We start from the raw sequence: 23,173 nt of genomic DNA on the forward strand, positions 1-23,173 counted from the left end.
ACAACTCACAATGCAGCAGAAAAATCATTACAAATCTGCAATGGAGAAAACCAGAAATAAAGCAATACTGCTAAGACACAAATAAATAAAATCAAGACAATAAGACCAAGTAAGAGTTTATCATTTATTTTCAATGTTGGTGTTTGATAGTATAACATAGTTTCTCATTCCGCTCCTCAGTTTAGGAAGCTACCAAGATAGGGAAGGGATTAAAAAAATGAATACGGCTGTACTAAACAAGATAAGAGATACCAAAGCTCATGGAGAAAGGAAATCTTTCATGCAGTGGGGTGAATAAAGGGAAGGGGAAAGAACTGTTAGCCAATAGGAGAGAAATGCAATGGAAAGAGAGATTCTCCACAGTGAATCTGAGTCAAATCCAAACTGTAAAGAGCGGGGAACTGTGATTGATAACGACTCCCCATTCCTGGACAAATTTAAGAGTTCACTATCACTACCAAAGCCGGGTATAGAGTCATACACTCACACTCAATGCTTTGTTTCCAGTGAATCATACACAGTAGAGAGGAAACAGTACAGTGATGGACATTATTGTCAGAAGACCTTGAATCTAGTCGAAGCTCTGCCACTTCTTACTGTTGCTTTGAACAAGAAATTTAGCCTTTCTAGGACTAATTTCACCACTGTAAGGCAAAATATTGAACTTGATACTTACAAGATACTTTCAGTTTTTAAATTATTCCATTGAGGATTAAGAGCATTTTAATGATCTGCTGGTGAAAAAATAAAAACTCGGGTGCCTGGGTGGCCTAGCTGGTTGAGTGTCTGGCTCTTCGTTTTGGCTCAGGTCATGATTTCACGCTTGTGAAATCGAGCCCCGCATCGGGCTCTGCACTGAGTGTGGAGCCTGCTTTGGATTCTCTCCTCTCTCTTTGCCCCTTCCCCACTCGTGTTTGTTCTCTCTCTCTCTCAATAGATATGTATAAAAAAATAATAAAAAATAAAAAACTCTATGTGCCTATCTAATTTATACACATACATACATACATACATTCCTCCCCCCACGTTATTTTGGGGAATTGGGTTTCTTAAATACTGATGTATAATAAGCATATCAGTTATCTGTACACAAAATGGGAGGTATCTGAGGTGCTAACATGGGTTTACTTTCTTGCCATTTTACTATCCCCTCCTCTTTATTTATAGTGCTAATTACTATGCAATTCTTATGTATCTTTTATCTTAAAAAGTATATATGTATATCTGTGTATGTATCTATCTGTTTGCCTGCCTGGTGTCTTGGTCCAAATTATTCACTAATATCATTTATAAAATACAGAGTCTCAAATAATGATGAATCATTATACTGACAATGTTTAAAATGGAAGTTTCAGGTATTCTCTAAATACAAAATCACTGACAAATCATCTCAGTCATACGCTTCTGAAAACTCGGAACGTGCTCATCTGTTGATCACCTCATGTACAAAAGGGAGAAAAGCAGTACGTGTTTTCAGTAGCGTATGCTGAGCACTGGCACGAGCACGGGCATTCACCTCAGATCGCCCGCCACGCTGAATTCTGATCAGTCACAGCCAAGACCATAGGTGGTGAATGGAGAGTACCTTTAGAATTATTTCTACAGGTTAAAAATCTGAAGACGAGTCCTGCTTTTCACATATGCAAAAGGGCCAGTTGAAAGGGGAAAAAAGAAATACTTGGGTGCAGGCTATGACCATCTATAAAGTTAGACTGTGAACTGCCTTGGTCTCTTTGCCACCGTGAAAATCTCACAGGTGGTCACTTATCAGGTGGTGCCCTACTGGCCTGTGGACAGTTTAATAATCCTCACAGTGCAATTATAACTTTCAAATAATTAAAAACATGACTCACACAGATAAACAATGAAGGAATGCCAATGACTTGATGACTCCTTAATGAGGAACTACTAAGATGGTAAAGCTGGTTCACAGAACATTCTGAGGAGCTGGTCGTTATAGGCATTTGAAAAGGAAGGTTAGAACAAAACATGGCTTCGTGTCTCCCAGAGCAAAAAAAGACATAGGACACGAAGTAGCACGGGGCCTTGAATCATCAACAGTAAGCCGAGCATCAAACTATGATACATGCCCCTAAATAATTAAGTAATTCTCGAAGGGCCCGGTAACAATGCTTCAGTGTGACCCTGAAAGGACACGTTGCTCTCCCAGACCTGCCCTGCCCTATTTCCAAGTTTTGAAAAATCTTTCTTACATTTAGAAAGTAGTTTGCTATACCAGTGTGTACATCAAAGATAATAACCATGCAGTTAACTACTGGGAAAAAAAATGGAAGGCGATGAGGATATTGTAAAACTGGAGGGAAAAGCAGTATTTTTCTTAGGCATCAGAATACCATGCACTAAGAAATTCAATGTGTCCAGTTATAAATGTTACAATGCCAAACAATTTATTATAAATGTCAGAAGTACTAATAAAGACTAATGTATAATTAAATGGAGATGCCACCCATTTTAAAACAGATTCACAAAACATTTAAAATAATTATTTAAAGCCTTTAGCCGTGATAAGAAATGAACTGCATACTTCCAGAATCAGTGAGCTTGTCATTAATCAGTACTTTAGGATTTTTGGTTGCCATAACAACATGACACAACTTTCATCATTACCATAAACCCAGCATTTCTAAAAATAGCTATTTCAACAGTCAGGCTCTGTGATCACTAAAATTGAGCTTTATTACAGAACCACATTTAAGAGTGCAATCAAATGCATCACAGGAGAGAAGGTATTAACAGCTTAAGTCTTGGAAAACGAAAAAGAAAAGATGATAATGTATTTAGGAATCACAGATGAAAGAATTTTGATTTCTCTTTTATCATAATACCAAAACCAATGATGTCACAATGGATCAAGTTGATTTTATCCCAGGTCAGCTTTCTGTCACTGACTGTAAAATTAAAGTACATTTTACATAAGACCAAACCCAGATATCTCATGTAAGTGTTAACCTATCACATATGCAAATATTTTTGAGCTTCCTTTAAAAGTAATCATATAATCTCAGGGCCCCTGTGTGGCTCAGTCGGTTAAGCGTCTGACTTCAGCCAGGGTCACGATCTCACAGTTCGTGGGTTCGAGCCCCACATCGGGCTCTGTGCTGACAGCTTGGAGCCTAGAGCCTGCTTCGGATTCTGTGTCTCCCTCTCTCTCCCTGCCCCTCCCCAGCTCATGCTCGCACTCTGTCTCTGTCAAAAATAAATACGCTTAAAAAATAACAATATAATCTCAACATAGAAAGGACTAATAAAAATACAGTACAGGCTAGTGTTAAAGAGAATAGGCATTGGAATCAGAAATAGTGGATTCAAATCTTGGCTCTGCTTGCTTCTGTTTGCCCTTGGTTCAATTATTTAAACTTTCTAAGCGATGTCTCCACTGGAAAGAGGAAATCCTAATTCACGGGAGGATTAAGTGAAGTTAAAGAATCAATCTGGTTGAGGTGTTCAGATCGATTACACTGTAGGAGTTGGGGTGGGGCAAGGGTGAAAACAGAATAGTTCAGAAGCTAACGTGGTAATACAGGCACCAGTGACTACCTTGGACCAGACTGGTGAACTGTGAAGATGTTCAGAAGTAACTAGAGTCTCCTCTCACATACTTTTTTCTAGGTAAACATTTAATAAAGTGGTTCTTTGAGAATTATGACTGAAGTTATACTGAATTTATTAGATTAACTGTATCACATAACCAGTTGGAAAAGAATACCATGTGACTGTTGGAACGCTGAAAATCCACAGCAAAACTCACACTTCATGATGAAACATCCGAAACATTTTCATTAAAGTCCAAAGTAAAATATGCACACTCACTATTACATCTACTATTTACCTTGGAGTTCTTAACCGATACAATGATTTTAGTCATAAATACTGAAAAAAAATTAATAAAACTCATTATCCTTAGCTGTCTTCACCAAAAACTAAACAACTGATAAGTTAATAGAACTAAAATAGTTTAGTTAGTTGGCCAGATTCAAAATGATCATATGAAATTTAGTACATTTGATATACACCAGCAATATCTAATTAGAACAGGTAATAGAAAATAAAAAATCTTATCGTAATAGTCACAGAATTATTTCCTAGGAAGAAACCCGATAATATAGACAGAAGACTATATGAGGAAATTATAAAACTTTATTGAAAATTCTAAAATATCTGAATAAACAGGCATACCATGTTCATAGATAAAAATATTCACTAGTGGATTATACCCATTTCTTTTTTGCTCATTCTTACATTAGCTTGGTGAATGTTTTATATGCACTTGAAAAGAATGTTACCTTCTATAAATGTGTGTGGTATTCTATATGTAGTAGGTTTGATTGCTGGCATTGTTCAGTTCCTTTACACCATGTCAGATTTTTGGTTACTTTTTCTAACAATTACTGAGAGGGGTGTTGAAATACCTACCTACAATTGTCAGTGTATCTATTCTTCCTCAATTCTATGAACTTATACTGCTTATTTTTTGAAGCTCTGCTATTAGATGCACATATTGACAATTATATCTTCTTCATGAATTGATTCTATTATTATTGTAAAACGTACCTCCTTATCTTTGGTATCTGTCTTGCAGTCTAATTTTTCCGATACCAATACAACTACTTTCGCTTTGTTATGATTTTACTTTTAAACTATCTGTATCCTTACTGTTAAGTGTATTTCTTATAGACAGCAGACAGTGGGCCATGCTTTTTCATCTAAGAATCGAATCTGCCTTTTAACTGAAGTATGCAGTTCTTTTACATTTAATATAATTATTTATAAGGCTGAATTTAAGTCTATCATCCTGCTTTTTTTTTTTTTTAGATTTTCCCCTTCTATTCTTTTCCCTTCTTTTTCTGCCTTGTTTTGATATAATTGCTTTTTTAGCATTCTATTTTATCTTGACTATTAGAATGTTAGATAATTTTGTTCATTTGAGAGCTGGCTGCAAGGTTCACAATCTACCTTCAAAAAATATTATTATATTATATAATAACCTGGTAACATCATAAATATGTATTTCTACTTCCTTCCCACTCCATCTTTTGTGCATTTCTTATAAATTTCATTTCTATGTGTTAACAATTCCACAATTCACTGTTAGTATTTTTGTTTTAAACGGTCCACTACTTTTTATATTTAGCATTTTCTGTACTCATTATTCCTGTGTTGATCTGAGTTTTCTTCTGGTATTCTTTTCCTTGAGCCTGACAGACTTCCTTTATCATTCCCTACAGTGCAGTATACTAGTAATAAGTCCTCTCTACTTTTGTTTATCACAAAATGTATTTTTTGTGCGTTGAGTTTGAAAGATACATGTGATGAACACACCAAGTAGACATTTAAAGATGATATTCTATTGCCTTCTGGTTGGCACTGTTTCTAACAAGAAGTCAGTAGTATACTTCACCATCATTCGAATCCTATAAACAATATGTCTTTTTCCCTCTGGCTGCTTTCAAGATTTTTCTCTTTATCCCTGGTTTTCAATGATAAGATTATGGTATACGCTGGTATGGTTTTCTCTGCTGAGTTATTTAGCTTCTTGGGTTGTGGGTTCATGTTTTCCATCACATTTGGAAAAACTTGTTTCATTTCTTCAAATTTTTTCTGACTCATTCTCATTATGACACTCCAGTTATTATACCTACTTTAGTTTGCTTAATATTGTGCCACAATTCACTAAGGCTCTCTACATCTTTTTCTAGCCTTTTAATGTTTTCTATCAGTGCATCAGTTTGGATGGTTTCTACTGTACTCTTTTCAAGTTGACTGATCTTTCTCTCTGGGGTGTCCAACTGAGAGTTAAACCCAGTCAGTCAATTTTTCACTTTAGAGATTACACTTTTCAGGTCTAGAATTCTCAACTCTAAAATTCCCTATTTCTTCTCTCAGTGTAATAATGTTTTCCTTTAAGTCCTTGAACACACTGTAACTAGCTGCTTATAAGGAACTTACCTGCTAGTTTTATAAATTGTCATTTGTCTGTTTCTATTGACAGATTTTTTCCTAGTTTTGGTTCCTATTTTCCCACTACTTCTTCTAAGTAATATTGCATTACAAATGCTACACGGTTGACTGTCTGTATTTATTGTCATCCTTAGGAGTGCTAAGCTTTGTTCAGGAAGGCAGTTGGTTTAGTTAAAAATCAGCATGATACTTTATACTTTGTTTTTAAGCCTTTTTGAGTATAAGGTAGGCTTTATGTAGGACTAGATTAACCTTTCTTTGAAGGCTTGGGCTTTCTCGAGTCTCTAAAGCATTGTGCAAGCTCCAGTTCTTTTTCAGCTTACAGGTTTCCAGTAGCTGTTCTTTTCCTGGTGGAACTATTTTCCCCCCAAACTTACTTTATTTTTATTGAGAACAGGTATTCCTGATAGTTAATACAGGTGGCTTAAAAGGAGGTAAAGAAGAAAAAAATTATTCTGTATACCTCTTTAAGTAAAGAGGAAATATTTCCTATAAAGGCATTATTTTTTACATTATTACATTATTTTTTTAGTATGTAAAATCAAGGAAGATTCCTGAATAAGAGTTCTCAAATCACATCTGATATAATAACATTCATAAATAATTCTGAATCATCAAGAAAAGACAGTGAGAATATTTTACATATGTGTGTATATATATATATATATATATATATACACGTGTATATATATATATGTGTATATACATATATATATACGTATATATGCATATACGTATATATACACGTATATATATGTATATACACGTGTATATATACGTATATGTATATATATATATATATGTTTAACTGTAGCTTCTGTATTCCAATGTCTAATATTTGTATCACTGAAAGGTGAAATTGGAGTTTGACACTGAAAAAAGAACATCTCTAATTCATCCCAAGGAAGAAAAGAAGGAAGAATTCCTTAAAATTATTTTCGTTCTCTTTTCTCCACTTTCTATACAACTTTGTTTCCTGGTTAAATTTATTCGAGAGAGACAGACAGACAGTGAGAGAGAGAGAGAGAGAGAGAGAGAGAGAGAGAGAGAGGGAGTGGGGGAGGGCAGAGAGGGAGGGAGACACGGAATCTGAAGTAGCCTCCAGGCTCTGAGCTGTCAGCACCAAGCCCAACGCAGGGCTTGAACTCACGAATGGTGAGATCATGACCTGACCTGAAGCTGGACACTTAACGAACTGAGCCACCCAGACGCCCCTCTGTAACTTTACTTCTAACTCCTATTAAAGCTTAGGAATGGGGGGGGGGGGGGGGGGGAGTCTGTTAGGAGGTATCCCTGAGTCTAGGGACATAAACTTTTAAAGTTTTGATGGAAGTTGTCAAATTGCCCTCTAAAAAGATTGTACTAATTTATACTCTCACCAGCAGCATATGAAAATACCCATTTTCCCAGACCCTTTCAATTAGCATATAACAAACGCCTTATTGTCAGGAATCTGATGGACAGATATTCTCACTGCTGTTTTAATTTGCATTTTTTGATAATTATTATGTTCTAGTTATTTGCCATTTGCATTTCTTCTGTGAACTGTCCAAACACACAGTGCCTATTTTTCTACTGTTTTGTCCTGATTTGTGGTATTTTGTTGGCTATTAAGGATACTATATTAAGGATACTTTGTTACACAAATTGAAAATACTGCTCCACATTACGGTTTTTATTTTAAGTTGGTTTATATTGTTGTTTTCTGTAAAAACAAAAACGAGACAAAAACTTCAAAGTGTCATGTAGCCAAATCTGTTCCAATTTCTCCTTTATGGCATCTGCTCTACCTGCCATCCTTTATAAAACACATTAAAACTTCCCGCCATTCAGCATATTATGAAAAGAATAACGGTACGTTTTATATTTAGTGACGTCCCAAACGGCGCAACATTCAAATACTAAGATTGAAACGTGGTTAAATCTAAAGAACTACAGGTATTCGGTTAAGAAAAATAATTTAAGAAACACACACAAATCTGAGACACGGCATAATGGATTTTCTTTTATAATCTCTCGGGTCTTTAGAGTTCCAGGTAAGTAGACAGTATGAGATCTTTTAGGATGATAAAATATAAAAGTAAAAAAAAAAAATTAAAATCATTAACTACACCTAAAATGATCAAATTTCCCAACTTTATGTCTGAGAAAAACTGATCCATCCCCTTGCCAGTCAATTCTAGTTGGCCAGTCTAATTCAAATTTTCCTGCGTGTTGAGTCAGAAGCCGCCTCTTTGCTCTATTCACTGCTGCGGACGTGCCCTCCAGGACAACAGGAAACAAGTGTGCCGTCTCTGCCCCACGGCTCCCCTTCTGGTAACTGGAGTATTTTCTTCAAGTTCAATAGTTCTTTCCTTACCGTACTTTTTCATATAAATATTTGTGGGGCACCTGGGTGGCTCAGTCAGTTAAGGGCCGGACCAGCTCAGGTCACGATCTCACAGTTCGTGAGCTCGTGCCCTGCCATCAGGCTCTGTGCTGACAGCTCAGAGCCTGGAGCCTGCTTCGGAGTCTGTGTCCCCTTCTCTCTCTGCCCCTCCCCCGCTCATGCTCTCTCTTCTCTCTCTCTCTCAAAAATAATAAATAAACATTTAAAAAATATTAAAATAAAATAAATATTTGTTCACATGTCTAACTGACCCAACAGACTATGATCTCCCTGAAGACAGTGCAAATGTCCTTCAAATCTTAATCCTTAGTGCCTGTTACACAGAAAGCATTTAATACACAGCAGGGCGAATGGAAAGGAAAAAAAAAAATGTTTAAAATTGTCTAATTTCCTACTTCCACGCAACTTAAATCTGTCAATATTTTCCTTATAATCAGGAAGGTCAGACAATATGATCCCTCTGTTTCTTCTAACCGTAACATTCTGAGATATTACTGTATAGTTCTTTGTCTTGAACACATTCCTGGTAAATAGGTGATACTGAAAAATTACAAAATATACCTAACAGATCCAAACAGTCTATACAGCAGCTCATCTGCACGGCACAATTAATATACTATTGAGCTTCCACGACATTTTCAATGTCATTCTGACATGTTTATTAGTTTGGTATTATGGCTATATACTTCCACTATAGTCACATCAGTTTTAAGAATCATTCACTAAGTAGAGATTTTGGAGCCGCCTACATGTAAGCAGTAAGTATGAGCAGGGTCGGGTGAGATCTCTTAGGGTGGCCGAGGCGTGAAAAAAGGCTGGTAACCATAAATCTTCAATCTATAGTCTTCAATCTAGGAGAACGTCAATCTCCTATTCTTGAAAAGAAATTTTTTTCTAAGAAACGCGCTTGCTGTTTTGAAACATATGTGAACCTTAACCAACTAGTTGAGACAGAAACACACTTACTTCACTGTGGCACTTAGGAGAAAGTTCAGCTGTGGCATTAACAGGCTGTCTGGGGCTGACAGGTAACGATCAAACTGCACCTAAATGAAACAGAGAAAGAGCAAAACATAAAGTGCGTACATCTGCTAACGGACATCTCAAATATAACCAACTCATTTAAAGGGTTAAATCTTAGGAAATACACCATAGTACAAATAACGACTTCTTTGTGATCAAATGAGTTATTTCTTCAACATTCTAACTAAAATTCCCTAAAAGTGTAAACTTCATTTTTTAAAAATATTTATTTTTGAGACACAGAGAGAGAGAGAGAGAGCAAGTGAGCGAGTGGGGGAGGTGCAGAGAGACAGAAGGACAGAGGATATGAAGTTGGCTCCATGCTAACAGCAGTGAGCCCAATGCGGGGCTCAAACTCACAAACCACGAGATCCTGACCTGAGCCAAAGTCAGACGTTCAACTGACTGAGCCACCCAGGCGCTCCACAAGTGTCGACTTCTTAAAGTAGTTAATATCAGCATAGCTGCTTTGAAAATTCTAAATCCAAGTGGTTCATCTTAATCTCCCTCAACGAACTTTTGAATAAAAAATACTAACAAGAAGTAAAGTGATCAGATTTCAAGTCTACCTTACTTCCTTAAATCCACTGTATGTTAATTATTCATTTACTTATTCCTTCAACTGATATTTATCGAGTACCTACTATTAGGAAGGTAGTATATGAGGTAAAGTATATATAGTGGTGAGCCAAAGAGGACAGTCCCTAGCTTCAGAGAGCTACGGCCTACTGAGAAAGATGGTAAGTAAGTAATGAGGTAAATAAATATATAATTACAAACTGTGTTGGATGCTATGAAGGAAAAAAACAAAGTAGTACAAAAGTGTAAATCAGGAGGATGGACCTAGCTTCTGTGTTTGCCTAAAGAATCTGAGGAAAGGAAATCTGAAGTGAGATCTCAGAGATGAAAAGAGATTAAGTAAGTGTGTGCAGTGAGGGTTCGGGGGTTGCATGGATGGGACAGCACAAAGACTTGAAGTGAGAAAGAGAATGGCGAACAGAAATCAGTTCGTATAGGTCTCGTATGCTTTCTTACAGGATTTTAATTCTCACTGGGAAGGCATGAGGAAGCCATTGAAGGAGGGGAATAATCTGATTCAAGTTTTAAGAAACTAAGTCTGGCTGCAGCAAGAAGGAAATGGAAGGCAGATGCAAGGACACTAAATAGGCAGCTACCGCGGCACCTTAGACTACAAGGAAAATAACGTGGCAGACAGAAGAGGAGATATTTGAGAGAACTGGACAGCAAGATCAGCAGCATCTGGTTAGTGACAGGACGGAAGGGCACGACTCTCAGATCTGGATCTGTGCCATTTAATTCACAGCATTATTACAATTCCTAACTGTATTCTTTTCACACTTATTTAGTTGTGTAACAGCTATACCCCTTACTAGATCATGTCTATTTTCATCCCAGTTCTTAGCATAATGCCTAGAAAACAGAGGACAATGTTGAAATAATAACGGACAGAAGCTCTTACTGCTTTCTGAGTTAAGAACACTTGGAGGAGGACCTGGGGGTGGGGGGCAGGAAGACGTGACAGAGTTCGAGCCTGGGGTATGCCGAACTGAAGTGCCCTGAAGCATTCCAGTGAAGGCAGCAGGCAGTTACCACACACAAAACAAGATTCTGTTTCGTTAGAGAGACATAAAATCTTCAACTCAATTGTTATTCAAGTTTAAGACCACGCACAAAAGAACTTGCAACGGGGTTTAAATGTATTTTGTGGGTTTATATTATGGACTGGATATGTGTCAGTGGGGAGAGAAAGACAGGGAGGAAACACATTGAGTGAGTGCGAAGATGACTGATCTGTGGGTAGAGCTATGTCCTCATTTTGGGGGGCAAATACCTTGGAGTGAGACCACTAGGTAGTATGGTGAGTGTATATTTAACTTCCTAAGAAGCTTATCTTTTTTTAAGTTTATTTATTTGGAGAGAGAGAGTGCACACGCGCACGTGTGCAAGTGGAGGAGCAGCAGAGCGGGAGAGAGGGAGAGAGGGAATCCCAAGCAGGGTCCGGGCTGCCAGTGCAGAGCCTGATGCTGGGGCTCAATCCCACAAACCGTGAGACCACGACCTGAGCCGAGATCAAGAGTCAGATGCTTAACCGACTGACCACTCAGGCACCCAGAAAGTCACCTTTTTGAAATAATCTAAAATGTATTCATTTCCATTTATCTTTGCTTAAACTTTTTAGAATGAGATCTGTTTTGAAAGGTTTTGCTGTGATGTTTGATGAATAGAAGTTATGACTGTTACTTCTCTTTCTCTAGTCTTTTGTCATGATGTAACGTTTCTTATTTAGTAGTTGAGAGTGTAAGTACTAGGTTGAATGGGGTGTTCGGAGGTTTAGAGTTAATACACGAAAAACACTTGGCACGCGCAACGAATGTTACTGGCTGGTGTTATTCATCACTGTTATTACTACTGCTAGCGTTATTAGTATATAGCTTCCAAAGAACATCATCCGACAAGGGCTACATGAGTGTCACGTGATTGGTGGACATACATACACACAAAGTCTATACTTAAGACACGGAAACACACTCCGGGAAGCGGCACACGGGCAGAGAGGGATGTGCAAGCAAGCTCTTCACTTGAAAAGAAGGTAATAAAGTGGAGGTTCGAGGAGTCTCACGCTCCAGAGTAATACGTTATTTTAAGACTGGACTCTGATTTCAGTGATCTCAGAGAGAAATCAAGAACTATAAAGACTAATAGCAGGAAGTCTTGAATGATATACAGCCCAACTTCTTCGTGTCTGTCATTCCCACTTCTCTATGACATTAGGAGTAAAACTCTGAAAATGAAGAAAACCTGAACAGGGATGATGAGGTTATGAGGGTGTAGTGGAATATTAGCACAAATGGATGTCGTGTTTGGACCTTAGTTAAAGGAAACGTATGTACAATCATTATCCTTAAACCCCCTCTGGATAAAGTATATATCAAGAGACAAAATTACCACCCAGGACAAAACTATCACACAGGAAAAAGTTAATAGTGTTCCATAAGGAAACCTATGCTGAAATGCTTGATTTTATTCTTATTCACTTACCATTGCAGCCTTCAGTGCCACGGAATCTAGGTTGGGCAAATTAGCTAAAGAGCCCTAGAAAAAAACAAAAACAAAAACAGCAAAAACAAGATGTAAAAAAGGTGCTATAGTTTCGGTTCACTTATGAAATACAGTCTATTCATAGATTCCCCAAATTTGGAAATTCGGCTCATTTCCAAAGAACTCAAGTGTCATCTCTTCAACCTCAGTGAGAGCAGGGACTATGGCTTGTTCATTTTTGTGTAACTAGCACGAAGGCACGTAATCATATTTGTCGGAGGGAGTGACTAGCACAAGCTTATCAACAACAGGAACACCAGGATATTTCAGATTGACTTATAAGCAAGCAAATAGGCGAGGAAGCATTTAGGAAATGGCAGCAAGATATGGAGGCTTGAAGTCTCACCCTGACAATTTGAGATAGTATCAAACGGCAGCAGAATTGATTCTTCTCTGGTAGAAATCTGCTTGCTGCTTTATCAAAATAACAAATTTGGAGCTGGTGATTTTTGAAAGCTTCATTTAAGAGTTCCTGGACTCTAAAATATGTTTCATGTTAATGCTACTTAAACGAGTTGTTTGCGGGGTGCGCCTGGCTGGTGCACGTTGGTACAGTGTGTGACTCCTGATCTCAGGGTCATGGGTTTGAGCCCCGTGGTGGGCATGCAGCCTACTTAATAAGATAAAACAAAATCTTTAAAAAAATGAGTTCTTAGCTTTCTAAATAAAGATGCTTACATGAATTTCTCAGGTTCCCCCACTCCCTTCTCTATTTCCACTGGAGTTCTATAACTTAACAAGATCTTATGTTGGTCTCAGAAGTATTTACCTTTCCAAAGTAACAGACCAAGATTTGCTAAGTTAAAAAGGGGATGACTGCATTTACACAGCAATCTATGCATTCAATTAACCCATAGTGATACAGGACTCTGAAAAATTTACCAGTATGAATATCCTTTATACAATTTATAATGCTGATTTTTGTACATTTTCATTACTTTTAACCAAAATTATCCATAGTAAGAAGTATAGTTAATACTTAGGGGCACTCTACTACAGTCTCGGGTAGTCATCTAAGAACTGTACATATGTTACCTCACTTAATCTTCAGAACAACCTACAATACAGATATTATCATTACCCCAATTCCACAGCTGAGGAAACAGATACAGAGAGATAAGTCACTTTCCCAGTGAGAATAGCTAGTAAGCGGCAGAGCCAAGGTTCAGTTAGAGGCTAGCTCTAGACCCCATACTCTTAATGCGTATTTCTCTAACCTGGAACACCCATGTGCTTACCTGCTCAGGTTTATGTTGCTGCACGGTGTTATAGATATAACTCAAGCCGGCTCTAGTTAAAACATAAGAAGCCTGCTCATTGATAAGTGTGTCCAAATGTGCTTCAATCTAAAAGAAAACCCAGCAGAAAGAAAATATTTTAAAAGAGGAATAAGACTGCGGAGAGTACAAGTAGACCACTCTGGAGTCAGCTCTTCATCACAGACTTGCTCCTTGCAGCGGCCATGAGTTCCAGACCATGAGGCACATGGGCCACTTCTGTGACAAAATCTTTTCGTTCCCCCAAAGAGGAAGTCCTCCTACAAAAGGGAGAGAAAGTCTCATTTTAAAAATGAGAACTGAAAGGATTTCAGTACTAGCCACTAGTCAAACAAATTGAGTCTCTTGTTAGCTCTTTTAAAAGATGGCAATAAACAAAACACAAACAAACAGGAAACATTAAAAGATAACAACAATATAAAATACTTAGGAAGACTTCTGGGAAGATGAAGGCCTGATGTTCCTGACCTCCACATACCCCTACCTTCCCAACTTACTGGACTGACTCAACCAATCAAATGTGCCCGATGGAGATGCCTGGAGGCAACAGGTTTCTCCCGGGGAGAAAGCAGGTTTCTACCAGGGGGGAGTTGAGAACCCAGCAGAAGGTTGGCCAAAGATTTCAGGTTTAGGAACTGTCCACGAAGACTTGACTAGCAGATGTGAGTTGTATGTGCTCACCTGCTTTGTATTATCCTCGGGGAAGCCATCTAATGCTAATGGGGGCAGAATCCACAGAAGTGGACTACCCTGATGGGCTGAAGTATCCCTTAGTGGGAAGAAGTCTTCTGCCCCCTTACTTTTACCAGTACAGGCCTGAGACTTTGGAGATCTTCCTTCTTCTCCTGACCAGCAAGTTCCCTCGGCTTTGCCAGTCTGTTTGCCGGGGCACAGTAACGCTACCCATTGTGCTGTTACCATCTGAATGCTTCTGTTGTCCGAGTAACTCCAGTTTGCTGCTGAGGCCCTCCCCCTAAAAAACTTCCAACTAACTTAAAAAAGGGGAGTATGTTCTAAGAGAAAGCCCATCGGAATGATTAGAAGGAGTCACTTTTCCGGAGGCAACCCTATTAAAAGACGCAGAGTACTTTATTTTTTTCTCTAAAGTAAATGTCCAAGAAAGTACAATTAGAGGCCTTAGACACTAGACTTACTGGAAATAAAAAAAAACAAAAAAAACAAAAAAAAAACAAAGATGTGCAAATATAAACATTTAATGAAAGAGCTAAGAATCAAATTAGCATCTGAAGAAGAATGGAAGAAAAGTAACATAGTAACATCAAAGAAAGATTAAATAAAGAGATATGAAAAGATATTAAAAGAGAGATTCTGGAGATAAAACCAATAAAGGCAGAAACTTCAGAATATAAAATATAACATTTTTATAATTATATAATTATAAAATAGAAAATAGATAAAATAGAAAATAGAAAATTCAGAATATACAAAGAAAAGTGATAATTAATTAGATAATAGAAAACTATATTGAGCAAAATAAAGGGTTGAATCTTCAGACTGAAATGGCTCTGCAAAATCCAAATGGGGAAAGAGACATACCAAACAATACCCTGAGGAACTAACTATCTGAACTCAAAGGAAAATCCTTACGAGCTTCCAGATGGACAGAGTAAGTTACCACAAAGAAAAGAGAATCAGACTAGCCTGGACTCCTTACTTGAAACACTGGAAGAAGGTAAGTCAGAGTAGAAGAAAATTAATAGACCATTGATAGAAAAGGTATGAAAAACCAAAAATTGTTTATGCAACAAGATAAAATTTCTTTGGAGGGCCTAAATAAACCATGCCTTCCAGTACCCGCATCATTGTACAATCCTCTCTCAGAGCTCTGGGCTGGCCCATGCAGCTAGCACTGGCCAACAGCCTATCACCAAGCATGAAGTTAAGTGCAGGCTTCATAGGCACTTACACACTGGGGCTTGTCCCCTTGGAAAGCAAAACATGACCAGGGAATATTTAAGGAACACAGGTAACTGGTGATAAAACAGACCGACGAACACCTGATATACCTGAACAACTTGAGAAAAGATGTAGACAAATGGCAGGGTTTAGGGGTTGAATCAGTGATAAATACAGTAAAAACCAATGAATTTTTTTTAAAAAAGATTTTTAAAAATTTTTATTTGAGAAAGTGAGAGTGAGAAGGGCAAAGGGAGAGAGGAAGAGAGACAGAGAGAGAGAGACACAGAGAGAGAGAGAGACACAGAGAGAGAGAGAGAGAATATCTTAAGCAGGCTCCATGCTCAGCATGGAGCCCGACACGGGGCTCGATCCCACGACCCTGGGATCATGACCTGAGCCAAAATCAAGAGTCAAATGTTCAACTGACTGAGCCACCCAGGTGCTCCTTAAAAAAAGAATTTTATTAATTCCACAAAAAACAGTAATTATTTAAGAAAGGAAAATTAATCATACCTCATTATATTTCTTTTAAAAGAAGGAATTAGAAATTAGAAAATATCACAAGTTTAGATTTATCAAAACTCATGCTTTAGAAAACCCCCAAAGTTCACAAATAAATTTTTACTATAGACACTGCCATATTACTTATATACTTGTAATAACACAGAACAGTCAGCATTTTTTCTTCAAAACATTATATATACCAAAAGTCACTATTTCAAAATCAGAAGCCAAGTATCTGGTAAATTTTATAAACGGCTTAGCCACTTTACAAACTCTTAAATGATACTATTTGGCTTAAAGGACTAGAGTCATTGGTATAACAAATTGTAATGTTTTGCCTAACACTGGTTTACACATAGATAAAAATATATCTGTCCTCTGTAACACCTTCTGCACTAGCTAGCAAGCTTGGAAAATATAGCATATTATTCACAGTTCAGCAGCTGAAATCTGCATGCAGAATTGCTGTTCCAATCGATAAGAAAAGCTTCATTCTATCATCACATACTATGGTTTGAATAAAATATCATACTCATTACATATTCTGGCTTCCCAAAACAAAACTGAAACACCAAGTATGTGTGTGCGTTGTGTGAGTGAGTGTGTGTGTGTGTGTGTGTGTGTATTTCCATCAGACCATACCCTAGACTTTATTGAAATTAGGTCGCCGAAATTGGACTAAAGCCAGTAACTGAGATCAGATGAAAAAAGGCTCCATCACAGTGAGCGGGCATCTTATGACAAAATTTACCTGAAACTGTAGCATTTCTAGTCGTCTGTCAGTGAACTCAAACAGAGCTAGTGTCGTCTTCATCATATAGAGTGAATTGACCATGAAAGTGGCCATGTCAGCTGTGCCTAAATTGCTGGCAGATACGGTACACATCTGGAGGAGAGGATCTAAGACACACGATAAAACCTGTAAGTGAAAAATAAAATAAAATCTATTTTTTATTCCCCAATCAGTGACACAGGCCTGGGTTAATAGTACTTCAGAAAGAATGACAAACTAATTGGAAGGGGAGCAACTTATAAGATTAAATGGTATGGTAATCATAATGTTTTTTACAATGGGCATCACTGAATAAAGTACTTTTTAAATTAAAGAGAGCTGATCTAATACGTGAAAGAAAAAATCAATGAGAGGGACTGTTACAATGCATGGGTTGTAAAAGGCCAGAATTTCAACAGAATGTATAACAGAGGAGCAATAAATAATCATTAAAAATGATTTACAACATACTTGCACAAAGTCAGCTTGACGGGCATCTAACGGTACAACTGAAGAATCGTGAGATGCCAAAACTTCACGCAACAATGCGAGTGTCTGATTTAATGCAGAACTTGGTCCAAGATCAGGTGGTGGGAGTTCAACCTAAAATAAAGGGTGGCTTCATTCACTGCTTACATTTTCCACTAAATTTTAATGTATAAATAAATACAATTCACAGTAAAACAATATATGTAAAAGATGTAAAGATTTGGCCAGCATTACAAAATCTAGAATTGATCCATAGCTTATACTAATAAGCATAAAGCGACACCAAACGGTTTTGTTTTATTATCACAGAATTAATATATTCTTCTCACAATTAGAAGTAAAGGATTTATACTTCTAAAATTCGAAAGTTACAAGAAAACTCAGTAGTCTTTGATGTAGAATTATATTTTTATGCAGATTTGAAATGGCCTACTGTTTTGGGTTTTTGTTTTTTGTTTTTTTTTTTTAGCCCAAGTCATTAGAAAAAGGCAATCTAGAAACCAACACTCCCCCAACGATAATATAGTTGAGAATCATCATCCACCCTCAGGCCCAAATCTCAGAAATGTGGCTCAATATGCATAGGTTTGGGGACTAGGAATCCATCTTTCAATAAGCACCACAGGTGATATCCAGATCAGTCTATGGGCTACACACTTCACAGAAACACAGTGCCCACTATTCTACACGGTGTAACACCGCCACTGAAATCTTTAGCACTGAAGTTAAAGATTAGTTTCACACTTTAGATTACCAATCACCAGTTGTGTGGTCCTGGGTAAGTTCTTTAACTTCTCAGAATTTCAGAGGGATTCTTTAAGGATTAGTGGGATTGTTGCATATAAACCATTGGGTACTAGGGGCGCCTGGGTGGCTCAGTCGGTAAGGCGGCTGACTTCGGCTCAGGTCATGATCTCGCGGTCCGTGAGTTCAAGCCCCGCGTCGGGCTCTGTGATGACAGCTCAGAGCCTGGAGCTTGTTTCGGATGCTGTGTCTCCCTCTCTCTGACCCTCCCCCGTTCATGCTCTATCTCTCTCTGTCTCAAAAATAAACGTTAAAAAAAAATTTTTAAACAAAAGAAAATAAAAATAAAAAAAATAAACTATTGGGTACTATAAACTGGAAGGTATGCCAAGTTCATTCTCTCTTCTTGCTGGCATCATGATATCCAAGAAGACATGCTGGTGAATTTTTGTTGAGTACTTATAATAATATAGTCAGATCTTATCTAAAAAATATGATAGAAGTCTATGTAAGAGACTATAGCCTTGTGTCAGACAGAAAAGTATAAGAATTTTTAAGTATCTGGATTTATATGAAGAATGTTTTATATAGAAAAGTTAATACACAAGTGACAGCAGCAGGAATATCAAAGTACGGACCTCTGAAAATCTTCCCTCTTTCATAAAACAACAAAACCAAAAAATTATAAGACATGCAAAGAAACAAAAATATATGGTCCATGCACAGAAAAAATAGTCAATGGGAACTTCCCCTGAGGAATCCTGGACACTGGAGTTACTACACAAAAATTCTGAATTGACTATTGTATTTTATCTTAAACTTTATTTATTTATTTTGAGAGAGAGAGAGACAGACAGAGAGCACAGCAGGTAAGGGGCAGAGAGAAGGAGAGACAGAATCCCAAGCTTGTGGGGCTCAAACCTACAAACCGTGAGATCATGACCCGAGCTGAGATCAAGAGTCAGATGCCCAGCCAACTGAGCCACTCAGCACCTCAAAATTGGCGATTTTAAGAAAGGGAACCAGGTTAATGAACTAAAGGGAAGTATGAGAACAATGTCTCATCAAATAGAGAATATTTACAAAGAAATAAAAATGATAAAAAGAAATAATTGAATAGAAATTTTGTAGTTGAAAGTAACTAAAATGAAAAATTCACTCTAGGGATTCGATAGCACATCTGAGTAGGCAGAATAAGTAATCAGTGAACTTGAAGATAGGTCAATTAAAATTATCCAGTTTGAGGGACAGAAAGAAAAACAAATGAAAGAAAATTCACAAAGCCTCAGAGACCTATGGAACACCATCAACATTAAGTACAATGTGGTTCTCTTAGAAGGAGAGAGGAGTGCAGAAAAAATATTTGAAGAGCTAATGACAAAGATTTCACAAATGCGATTAAAACAAAACATTAATCTAAGCATCTAAGAAGCTCACAAACTCCACAAGGAATAAACTTACACAGTTTCACACTAAGACACATCACACAAACTGTCAAAAGACAAAGAGACAATCTGGAAGCAGTAAGAGAAGTAAGTGATTATGACAAAGGATTCTCATAAGATTAACAGCTGATTTCTCATCAGAAAACATGGAGGCCGTAAGGCGCTGGATAGCATATTCAAGGGCTGCAAGAAAGACCGTCAAGACAGAATTCTGTACTCAGTAGAACTACTCTTAAGAATGAAGGAAAACAAAGATTCTTCACCAGTAAACCTGTTCCACAAGAAATGTGGGGAATCCCGGGGTGCCTGTGTGGCTCAGTCAGTCGAGTGTCCGACTTCGGCTCAGGTCATGATCTTGCGGTTTGTGAGTTGAAGCCCCGCGTCGGGGGGGGGGGGGGGGTATAAATAAAGTATAAAAATTCCTTTATTTAGAAATAACATTAATTAGCCATCATTACCATCAGTTTAAAAACATTCTGGATATCTTTTTAAATTGGGTGAATGAATAGAAAATACTTTTATAAAGATGGCTTCATATTCTGGAGTTTTTCTTAATTCAGTTTGAATTTAACAGAAAAAAAGGAAGCAAAACTGAAGGAGGTATGAAACTTGAAATAAATATTTTCCATGAGAGATACTTTTTATTTAATTTTGTCAATCTTGGTTTCATGTATTTTGGGGTTCTACTGTTAGATGCACACGTTTATAATTGTCAGGTCTTCTTGATAATAAAGATTATAAAATGTGTTTGTTTCTAGTGGTGTTTGTCTCTAAAGTTTATTTTATCTGAAATTAGCATAACTACTCTAGCTCTTGGTTTTTGCTTGCAAAGTCTGTCATTTCCCATCCTTTCACTTTCAACCTCTTTGTGTATTTAAACCTTTCTGTTTTTGTTTTTTTAATGTTTGTGCATGTATTTTGAGAGAGAGAGCAAGCGCCTGCAGCATGAGTAGAGGAGGGGCAGGGGGGAGGGGCGGGGGAGAGAATCCCAAACAGGTTCCACACTGTCAGAGCAGAGCCCAGTGTGGGGCTGGAATTCACAGACCATGAGATCATGACCTGAGATGAAATCAAGAATCAGATGCTCAACTGACTGAGCCACCCAGGTGCCCCTAAACCTTTTGCTTCTTGAAGGTAGCATATGGGTAGTTGGATCATTTTTTTTTTTAAAGGTCCATCTGCCAGTCTCTGCTTTTTGTTTTTTGGGGTTTTTTTTTTTTTGTTTTTAATTTTTTTTAACGTTTATTTATTTTTGAGACAGAGACAGAGTATGAACGGGGGAGGGACAGAGAGAGAGGGAGACACAGAATCGGAAGCAGGCTCCAGGCTCTGAGCCATCAGCCCAGAGCCCGACGCGGGACTTGAACTCACGGACCGCGAGATTGTGACCTGAGCTGAAGTCGGACGCTTAACCGACTGAGCCACCCAGGCGCCCCAAGTCTCTGCTTTTTGGACGGCATGTTTAATCCTTTCACATTTAATTGATGATAAAATAGAATTTGTGTCTGCTGTTTTGTTATTCTTATGTCTTAACTGTTTTTGTTCCTCTGTCCCTCTGTTACTGCCTTCTTTTGTGTTAGTATTTTCCAGTATGCTCCTTTAATTCCCTTACTGTTTATTTACATATATGTGTGTGTGAGTGTGTGTGTGGTGTTTGTTAGTTTCTTAGTGGTGTCCTGGGAATTATAATTATAACATCTTAATTTATAACAGTATACTTCAGGTTAATGCCAACTTACTTTCAATAGCACACAAAAGCTTTACTCTTATGTAGACCAGGTCTCCTCTTCCTTTACACTACTATAGTTACAAATTGTATCTATGTTGTGGACTCGTTAACACAGAATTATAATTATTGCTTCATGCCGTTGTCTTTTGAATCAGGGGGAAAAAGGGAATTACAAATGGAAAATACATTAATACTTTCTTTGCCTATATCAGAACATTTAGTGGTGTTATTTCTTCATGTGAATTCGAGTTACTGTCTAGTGTCTCTGTATTTTAGTCTGAAGGATTCCCCATATTTCTCTCTTCTAAAAAAATTTTTTTTAATGTTTATCTTTGAGAGAGATGGAGAGACAGCATGATCAGGGGAGGGGCAGAGAGAGAGGGAGACACAGAATCCAAAGCAGGCTCCAGGCTCCGAGCTGTCAGCACAGAGCCCGACACAGGGCTCAAACTCACGAACCGTGAGATCATGACGGACGCTCAACTGACTGAGCCACCCAGGCGCCCCTGTTTTCAGTTTTTAAGAGTCTCTTATGGTTTGGCTCCCTCCCTCTCTAACTTTTTTTTTCCTCCTTCCCCTCTCCCAGTGTCTTCCGTTAAGTTTCTCAGGATCCACATAAGAGTGAAAACATGGTATCTGCCTTTCTCTGTATGATTTATTTCACTTAACATAACACTCTCCAGTTCCATCCACGTTGCTACAAAAGGCCGTATTTCATTCTTTCTCATTGCCAAGTAGTATTCCATTGTGCATATAAACCACAATTTCTTTATCCATTCATCAGTTGATGGACATTTAGGCTCTTTCCATAATTTGGCCATTATTGAAAGTGCTGCTATAAACACTGGGGTACAAGTGCCCCTATGCATCAGCACTCCTGTATCCCTTGGGTAAATTCCTAGCAGTGTTATTGCTGGGTCATAGAGTAGATCTATTTTGAATGTTTTGAGGAACCTCCACACTGTTTTCCAGAGCAGCTGCACCAGTTTGCATTCCCACCAACAGTGCAAGAGGGTTCCTGTTTCTCTGCATCCTCTCCAGCATCTATAGTCTCCTGATTTGTTCATTTTAGCCACTCTGACTGGTGTGAGGTGATATCTCTGTGTGGTTTTGATTTGTACACTAATAATGAAGCAACAGAAAGACAAATAAAGAAATTGATCCCATTCACAATTGCACCAAGAATCATAAAATACCTAGCAATAAACCTAACCAAAGATGCAAAAGATCTGTATGCTGAAAACTATAGAAAGCTTATGAAGAAAATTGAAGAAGATATAGAGAAATGGAAAAACATTCCGTGCACATGGATTGGAAGAATAAATATTGTTAAAATGTCAATACTACCCAAAGCTATCTACACATTCAATGCAATCCCAATCAAAGTTGCACCATCATTCTTCTCGAAGCTAGAACAAGCAATCCTAAAATTTGTATGGAACCACAAAAGACCCCGAATAGCCAAAGTAATTTTGAAGAAGACCAAAGCAGGAGGCTTCACAATCCCAGACTTTAGCCGCTACTACAAAGCTGTAATAATCAAGACAGCATGATATTGGCACAAAAACAGACACTTAGACCAATGGAATAGAGACTCCAGGATTGGACCCACAGAAGTATGGCCAACTAATCTTTGACAAAGCAGCAAAGAATATCCAATGGAAAAAAGACAGTCTCTTTAACAAATGGTGCTGGGAGAACTGGAAAGCAACATGCAGAAGAATGAAACTAGACCACTTTCTTACACCATTCACAAAAATAAACTCAAAATGGATGAAGGAC

The 23,173-nt window shown here is 37.8% G+C and overlaps 1 protein-coding gene across 4 annotated transcripts in view; it reads right to left on the reverse strand.

Annotated features, from left to right (window-relative positions):
* Positions 1 to 23,173, reverse strand: part of COG6 (component of oligomeric golgi complex 6) — a 94,801-nt gene that overhangs the window by 16,406 nt on the left and 55,222 nt on the right. For 2 of the 4 annotated variants that reach the window (XM_058686647.1, XM_058686636.1), the window contains exons 14-18: positions 17,456 to 17,587; positions 16,964 to 17,131; positions 13,750 to 13,857; positions 12,452 to 12,505; positions 9,335 to 9,414 (exon numbers count right to left, since the gene is read on the reverse strand). In XM_058686647.1, coding sequence (XP_058542630.1) covers positions 9,335 to 9,414; positions 12,452 to 12,505; positions 13,750 to 13,857; positions 16,964 to 17,131; positions 17,456 to 17,587 — 542 coding nt within the window. Of the gene's footprint in view, positions 1 to 7,639; positions 9,244 to 9,334; positions 9,415 to 12,451; positions 12,506 to 13,749; positions 13,858 to 16,963; positions 17,132 to 17,455; positions 17,588 to 23,173 lie in introns of those variants that run through there. The other 2 variants (XM_058686654.1, XM_058686662.1) reach the window with 2 other exon arrangements.

The sequence above is a fragment of the Neofelis nebulosa genome, chromosome 1, assembly GCF_028018385.1.
Source record: "Neofelis nebulosa isolate mNeoNeb1 chromosome 1, mNeoNeb1.pri, whole genome shotgun sequence".
Taxonomy (NCBI): domain Eukaryota; kingdom Metazoa; phylum Chordata; class Mammalia; order Carnivora; family Felidae; genus Neofelis; species Neofelis nebulosa.